This window comes from Protopterus annectens, chromosome 1.part2, assembly GCF_019279795.1.
Source record: "Protopterus annectens isolate FY-2018-M chromosome 1.part2, PAN1.0, whole genome shotgun sequence".
Lineage (NCBI taxonomy): Eukaryota > Metazoa > Chordata > Ceratodontiformes > Protopteridae > Protopterus > Protopterus annectens.
This window is the reverse complement of record NC_056727.1, coordinates 965,382,784-965,391,374: the sequence shown is the minus strand read 5'-3', so window position 1 is coordinate 965,391,374 and position 8,591 is coordinate 965,382,784. Positions and strand designations below refer to the sequence as shown.

At 37.0% G+C, this 8,591-nt stretch overlaps 1 protein-coding gene across 2 annotated transcripts in view; it reads right to left on the bottom strand.

The window, feature by feature from the left end:
• The window catches only part of TMEM54 (transmembrane protein 54), a 409,347-nt gene extending 401,242 nt beyond the window's left edge, over nt 1-8,105 (bottom strand). Inside the window, exon 1 of one of the 2 annotated variants that reach the window (XM_044059925.1) lies at nt 8,017-8,105. In XM_044059925.1, the coding sequence (XP_043915860.1) occupies nt 8,017-8,035 (19 nt within the window). In that variant the 5' untranslated portion in view covers nt 8,036-8,105. Of the gene's footprint in view, nt 1-7,755; nt 7,942-8,016 lie in introns of those variants that run through there. The other variant, XM_044059926.1, reaches the window with a different exon arrangement.
• Nucleotides 8,106-8,591: the final 486 nt, after the last annotated feature.

The window sequence follows — 8,591 nt, the reverse complement described above, 5'->3', positions numbered from 1 at the left end:
AAAAAATCAGGATGGCATCAAGGTAACGTCCATAAAACTTACACCATGACATCCCTGTATATGGAAAAATTATGGAAAGTTCCCACTGAGTCAGGACTATGTTCACAAAAAGTGGGGCACAGGCTACACCCATAGCCACACCTGTACTCTGTTTGAACAACTGACCCTCATAGATTACAAAACTATTCTCCAAAAAAATTCCATCAAAGTTCTCAGAGTCAAAATTTTGGTATGTGAAAAATTGGTATGCGGACATAAAAAATATCCACTCCTTCTGTGTGAGGTATTACATTAAATAAATCCTTCATGTCTATAGTAGAAAAATGTCATTGCTAAAGTATTCTTGTTTTCTTTTTTGAGACAATCCCAGAGTCCCTGATGATATATGAGAAAGAACAGTTCTTTAACTGTATGTCTAAGAACTTAGCTATTGGAAGAGTCTTAGATCCTTTTGCATCTGCAATTGGTCTTAAGGGTGGGTGCGAGATATTGTTGTGGATCTTAGGGATCCCGAAAACAGTGGGAATCCTTGGGTGCTTTTGTGTACAGTAGTTGAATTCTACTTCTGAAATTTGGTTGTTCAAAAGTAAATCCATGAGGATCATATCAACATGACTGTATGCAATATTGAGTTCATTCCGGGAAACCTGCTGGTACCCTTCCCCCAATAAGTGACTTAACATACTGTCAGAGTATCTCTCTTGGTCCAAAACTACTAATTCTCCTCCCTTGTCTGGTTTCATGACCCAGATGGTTTTGTTGGTTGATATACTATTAGGAGGTTTCCTTCTGAGTAAGGTTATGTGGTATGGTGCAAGATTTTTTCCTAGTGAGGTCTCTGATGTCATTCGAGTATATACTTTGAAACAGCTGAATTGAAGGACAAAAAGGGGGATTTGCTACACTGGCTTTTCTACATGTCTCAGCAGCATTGTGTACCTGATTGACGTCCCCCAGAGTCACATTTAAATTCAATTTCCTAGTAAACAGCATTAAGTCAAGCAATGTTTTTTCTAAATTAAATTTCCTCAAAGGCACAAAATGAAGGCCCTTTTGAAAGAGGGTGGCCCATTCTTTAGTAACCAGAGTACTGATCAAATTGTAAATTTTGAAGTCATGATGGTTATTTTCAATGATTTCCACTTTGCCATTCGTACTATCAGGTGACAAACTGGTATTCAGTGCCAGTTCTCCTGTCTCCCCCTCCCTCTCCCACCCCCTTGTTGGTACTGTGGAGGATGAGAATGTTGTTTGCCCTGGTATATCATGTTCGAAGGCCTCCTGAACTGGCAATTTTGCTGCCGAATTCTCTCTGACCTTCTCAGGGGTGGACCTAAAGGGATGGGATCGGGGTTATTGTCACCTTGATACTCAGATTCAACCATACCCTCATCAATAAAAACATCATTATTGTTGTTAGAGTTAGTGGTGCCATTGTTGACATGACCATTTACACTTAAGGAATAAGCTAAACCACTTTCGTAATCTTTAGCATCCCTTAACAATTTCTTATTCTTCTTTTCTTTAATTTTGTCCATAACCTTGTCAATATTTACAAAAATAGTATTGTATTCATTGAGCTTGTTAGAAAAATTAACATCATTCTTAATACTATCATCTAAATTTCACAACATCCTGTAAAACAAGAATTTTTTTCTCATTGTCATTAACCAGCAATTGTAACAATTCACATCCCTGGCGATTGAATAAAACAACCAGATATTTATGTAAATCACTGTTGAAAGTTAAGCCATTAGGAAAACGCCAATATCGAATTCCTTTAGGCCCTTGTTCGCGCCTAAGACATTCTCTCAAGTATTGGTATTCAATTTGAATCTTTTTCAACTTGAGACATTCTTTTTCAAGATTTTTAAACATAAAGTCAACAGTCCCTTGGGTTTTCTGATGGTTGCCATTATAAACAAAGCCCATACTGTCCCTGTTAATCCATTCTGATAAATTCGACATTTGGATGGCATCACTGAACAAACAAGGGTTCTGCTCCTTCTGGGTCCTCCTTTGCTGTAACCCCAAAGAAATGGAAGAACCTGCTTGTGTAACAGCAAATGCTCCTGTAGTACTGGCATTTTCTCGTTGGTTAGGGCTTCCTTGCCCTAATGGAATAGTAAAAAGGGAGTCTTGGGAACCAATAATCGGGGCTGGTTTCGATGGAACAACTTCGTTAATTATATATAAATCTATGAATCTGTAAGGTCAGAGTTACTGAAGCATTCTGAAATAGCAGCTGTTGTATGGTGCAGGTCCTTCTCTATGTATCTTACAAATACTTTTTAAATGCTTAGTGCACTAGCTCTATACAGTGTGAACAGCATTTCTGAATCACATCCTAACTTTGTCTGCAGTTTAATTATAAATCCTTCATAACTGTCTGTTGAAAACATCTGTCTGTTCTTTCCTTTAAATGAGTCTCCTACACTTGACTTGAAATACAATCATGTCCAATAATGCAAATTAGACATTAGTTCTGAAAAAGCTGAAGAAGTGCAATCAGTCACGGGCTGTATAAAGTGAGAGTTCTATTTGTAAGGGGCAATACCCATAAGGCTAACCTGCATATTAGGTGTCACATGATTTCTCCTTCAGCAGTTTGCTGCCATGATAATAAATGGTGCACACTCACCAAGACTGGTTCTTGTGTTTTTTTATTGTTATACCTGATATGGAGGTCTAGGGTCTACATTAGAACACCGAAGTTTCAAAACTTTGTGTTCTAATATCAAACCCTATTAATCGAAAATTTAAAACATCAAACATACAGAGCAGCGATTTTTTTCCTAGGGAAAAAATTTGCTGTTCCAAAACACATACACACAACACAAGCACACCAAACAAACAGCAATCCACACACATAACATCTAAACTCTTACACCTAACCCTACACTAAACTCTACATACACCACTAACTATCCACTTACCTTAACCTAAACCCTAACCCTAAGGTTCATTACTATCGCACAGTCACCTCACCCGCGCCCTAACCCTAACTCACCTACCCCGCCCTAGCCCTAACGTCCACACAACTGCACACTTACATGACCCGCGGCCTAACTCACCTAACCCACCCTAACCCTCACGTCTACACAATCGCACACTTACCTGAACCCGACCTGTAACTTTCTACCACAGCGCTGAAAATACCGAAGCAACAGAAATGGACAACCAAATTCTTTCCCTAGGAAAAAAATTGGTTTTCTGTTTCTTTGAGATTTTCAGCGTTCACTGAAAATGGGTCTATATTAGAACACCCAAAGTTTTGAAACTTTGCTGTTCCACTATAGACCCGGAGGTCTAGGCAGCACTGGTTAAACCTAAGTATTGCATGATTTTAGAGCAGGATTAAGTAACACATGTAAATGAAATTTAACAAAGCAGCTAAAAGGTTATGTATAACTCTACAATAAAAGGTAATCAGTATTTAAAAAGTCTGTTTTTTCTAATATTCAAAGAGATGCATGTTGTTTGGACACAGAAACCAGTGTATGCTTTCTAAATCCAGTATTATCCATATGGAAAGTCTGGCCATACAAAAAAAAAAAAAAAAAAAAAAAAAAAAAAGCTCAGGACAATCGCTGCATCTATAGGCCCCTTCAAAAGTTACAGTCACCATTTCCTCCACTCTCATAAATGAAGAACTGAAACTGAAACATAAACATCTTAAATAGATTCGCTTGCCTTCTGATACACAAAAAGAGTACTATGTGGGGTAAAATAGTGCATAAAAATGTAAAAAGTATAAAAACAAATCACAGGATGTCAGCAGTATGCAAGAAAAGAGCTATGTGGACTTACACTCCTGATTGCATTAAAATTGCATTAAAACAGCAACAGCATTTTTATGATGTACTACATAAATGTCTGCAGGTCTGAACATAAAAACATGCACAGTACATCATGTAGGCATTTCCATACAAAAAGAAAAGGAGAACATTAATAAAGTCTATTCATAAAATTATGTTAGTTAAAGTAACCAGGGAAAGGCACTTGCAAAGATACTTTACAATGCATCTATTCAAAATTGGGATTGTCTTCATTTTAGAGGAGCAAAATGTTAGGGAGATTACTTGAACTGATGAGTCTACTCCAGGAAATGACAAATGCCTCCCAGAGACAGAACATACCATTTTTTTCTGAATATGGCATTATTCCAACATGGCCTTTCCTTATCATGTTGACAATGGCACTGTATTACCGGAAATGTCTGCTTTACCAGTTCTATGACCATTTCTACCAAACACCACTGAAGTTCTAGATTTGAGAAACAAATTGTATAGGTTCATAGGTAGGTACTAGGCTATTGGCCCAAGGGCCTATGTAAGCCTTGCCAACAAGGTTCCCTGGCTTACGCCACCCAAGAAAGTTATTTTCCTGTGCCACTGTTGAGCAGAGACACAGAAGTGATCCCCGGGCTGTATTTCCTATTTCCCATCCACTCATCAAGATTTTTCTTGAAGAGTGCTAATGAAGAACTTTGCCCGACATAGATGGGTAGCCTGTTCCAGAGTATAGGAAGCCTCTGGGACAGGTTTGATAACTACTTACATCCTGTGAGATGTCATACAACATTTTGATATGATCAGTATGTATATATGAATTGCATTTTATAAGGTAGCCCTAGTGTAGCATAGTCATATAGTTGTATACAATCTATTCAGCTTATGAGAAGGGATGTAAAAATGTGAGGTCAGTATCACTTTAAGAAGTTATACCCAAAAGTTTAAGTTCTAGTATGATGTTCATGTTGTTAGACCATCTAGGAACATCAGTTCTTTATTTTTGAATCTACAATCCAGTTATCAAGATCTGACAAACAAAAAGGGTGAGTGTCACTTAGTTCTTCCAGCATAAGCAGATGCCGCCATGTTAATAAATGGTGCAGATACAGTCCAACTAGCTCCTGTGTCCGCATACCGCTCAACTGTCCAGATTTTTGCAGAATGTCTATATTTGTGCTCATATTTTTGGTGTGTTCTTCATAAAATTTGTGATTTTTTAATTTTGTTTGTGGCAAATTAGTAAGGACTGAATTCAATAAATAATAACAGGCATTTCAGTTTCAAACTTCATATCATTCAGAGACTGCATGGTAATATACCTTTTATTCTAGCAACTGTCTAAGTTTATAAGAGTAATATTTAAAATTTGCCCCCCCCCCATTATTTTGACTTTGTCCAGACTTTGTTGTGCTAAGAGGTTGAGAGCTATGCCTGTGTGCCTTTGCAAACACCTGTTGCAAAGGTCTAAGTCAACTGAAAGAACCCACATATGGCAAAGTAGTGAGCAAATTTGAATTCATTCCTTTCTTAGTAACCATTCTATGAGTTATAATTTACATTTAAAATGCTATTCAAACCAAAATGGGTACTTAAAACTAGGGCAGACAAGTTGATATATGTAGTCTTTAACCAGATGAAAAGCTATATGAAACATTACATACACAATATCTGCAGTGTTAAACCAGATAAAACGCCATATAAAATATTACATACACAAAACCCCAAACTGCTCAGAAAAGGACCTGAAGTGTATAAATCAAGTACCATACACATTTTGGAATAATAAATGTACATTATAAATACCACATATATCATATTGATAAACATTTGTGCACATACAAGGAAAAAACAATCTTTATTTCATCTTTTAGCAAACTCTTCAAGCAGAAAAATGACACAATACTCACACTATATATTTAATGATATTAATACTTATAAATTCAAAGCATTTTTTTGCTGGAAATAACCCATATTCTAAGTATGGTAATACCATCCCAGAAAATAACATATTTGTAGAACCATCTCCTAGAACTGATTCTGGTGGTCCATGGCTTCCCAATAATACCCCCCACTGAATATTACTGTTAACTTCCACTAAATATTACTGTTAACTTGTTTGTAACCGAGACAGGTCGAGTGGCATTCACAAAGACATGCGTGAATGGGCATGCCTTCTTTGAAGGTTGGTCATTGGGCTGGCACCTCGGCACCATAAAAATCCACTGCCAATCATTAGCGGACTGGAGTTCCGCTGTGGCGACCCCTAATCGGGAAAAGCCGAAAGAAGAAGAACAACAACTAAAATTGTCTCACATGGATCAGTGCTATATCTCAGTGAACAAATTCAAACAAACAAATAAAGAATCCATGGTTTTTAAATTCTGAACTCTAAATCAAATTTCTAAATGCCTGAAAAAGGTCCTGGGCATTCATGCAGGAATGTCAGAAATGAGGGGATTAATGCTTTTGCATTCAGTAAAGTAAACTAAGGTATGCTGTAACATCTGCAAAGGGAGATTTATATAATTACGGCTTTGTTACTTGAACATATGTGATCAGCATGTACGAAGTAGTAAAACTATGAGTGAGGCTTATTTTTCATTTATTTTATTCATGTGTTAAAAATGTTAGGCCATGCGTGACAGGTGCTTGTTTTTTAGGAGTAACCCAGGACCATTGTTGTGCAAGTTCCTCAGAGTCAAATAGTACTCAAATGAAGAAGGAAGGATTCAAATTCAGAAAGAGCTCATACGTTTACCTCTCTGAGCTAAACTGTCAGGCAGGTCTACAGAAATGAATCTCTCACATCTTTCTGCATTGCGCTTACTCAGCAGAGAAATTTGTATCATTATGTAAAGAAAGAGAAAGATTATGTTTCCATACCCAGCAGTACGGAGATAAATTAGCTTTCACTTTTGTCACCCTTACAGAGGCCCTGTATTAGCCACAGACTCCTGCAGTATGTAAAAATAGGTGAGAGCAGGACCTTTGTCTTGAATTTAATTTTTCCACCACCACTTCTCTTTTTGCAGTATAAACCACATCACTTTGAAACCTTTGAGAGAGCTGTTTTTAAACAGTAATATAGCAAAGTAACCTGTACTGTGACTTCAACAGTTTTGTTTCTTTTCACTTTTTTACCTACATGTGGAAATCTTTATCAGTTTAGTATGCCCTAACACATTTTCATAAGTTAAACATTAAGTACAAAAAGTGCATTAAATGTGACATGAATATAATTTCCATTCCTTCTGTTCAGCAGTATGCCAACATAGTTATGAAGCAATTTCTAAATTTCTACTCATTTTCTTCTCAAAACCATTTCATCATCTCTAACAAAAATATCTGAAGAAAGTGAGTACTGAGTACAGAACACTGACAAAAACCTAGACTTAGGTGTGGCAAAGGAAGGTTATTAAATATTTATTATGTAACCTTAAACAGGAAAGTGATCAGGCAGATTCAGACTTACAAAAATTGATCTATAAAGACACAGTAGAAGAAAAAGTAGTATATAAGTAAGACAAATGTTTACTGTTGTCATGTACTTCTGCTTTAACAAGTTACGCATTTAGTTTAGGTGTAGCATCGGACTTTAGACACCTGAGTCACAGAGCTCTTCAGGTAATACCAAAAGTGGCGCCTATGTCATGCTTTAGTATTTTCTGTCAGGTTATTAGGTAACTTTTAAGTTTTAGCAAGCATACTCATGTATGAATATACCATACAAACAAATTTCAATCAGGCTATGCAAGATGTTAGATTCTTTCTCATTTTGGGTTTCTTTCTAACAGTTGCTGCAAACAAAACTACATTGTGTATCTCGTATTTTTAAACTACAGATGTCCTGAACTCAAGTATTCTGCTGTACAGAACAAGGCAGGGGAGAAATGCTGAAAAACTTGCCACAGCCTTCTTTTGTGTTGACTCTTCTGTAAAATTTAAAATGTAGATGACTTACCTCTTCCACACATATTACTGCCCTAAGTCAAGTCATTTTCCAGAAGAAAACAGCTTTTGTCAAACATCATCCAGTCATTATTATTCCGTCTGTTTGCCTGAACACTTATTTCTCCATTTTCTGTTTCTTTCTGAACATAGCCCTTTACATTTAGGGAATCCCAAAAAAAAAACAAAACTGCAGAGACAATGAAGGTATTCAGTACATTCCTCCCGCCCCTCCTTAAAGGGACAGTGTTCCTGTGTTCAGAAGTGAACCTACCTGTCAGTTTAACATGCATTTTGCTTTAGTTAGCTTCTTGAAACCTGAACTGCTACAGTGTATATCTCCTGTTACACTGTTTAACCATCAAGACTTAACTGATACCCCAGCAATTTGCTGTGTTTTTAATAAGCACAACAGTCCTTCCAGTTCATGGCAAACGTGCCAGTTTTGTTACTGATTCCCATGCTACAGAATTATAATGGTGATTTTCTCTTACTTGTGGATAGCAGTGCCACTAACAATAGATCTGGTACTGTCCGTTACTTGAAAGTGCACATGTCTCCCTGTTCTCAGTACAAGTTATGGTTGTGTTGTCAGCTATACTTTACATTACAGTCATTCTGCCAGCTGTAGCATAGCACTTGCACCCTGTAGAAGCCAAACAATAATGCCAGCTATATTGTTCCAGCTTGGAAATGGTCCAGGCTGCCAGGCGTGTCACATGAATGCAAGTTGACACTTTACAGCAGAGCATTTCATAAGGCTGACATTATACATGTATTTTTTTTTTATGAAATCTCAATCTCATAACTTTCAACTGTCCAGATTTTTGTGTCATATTTTTGGTCTAT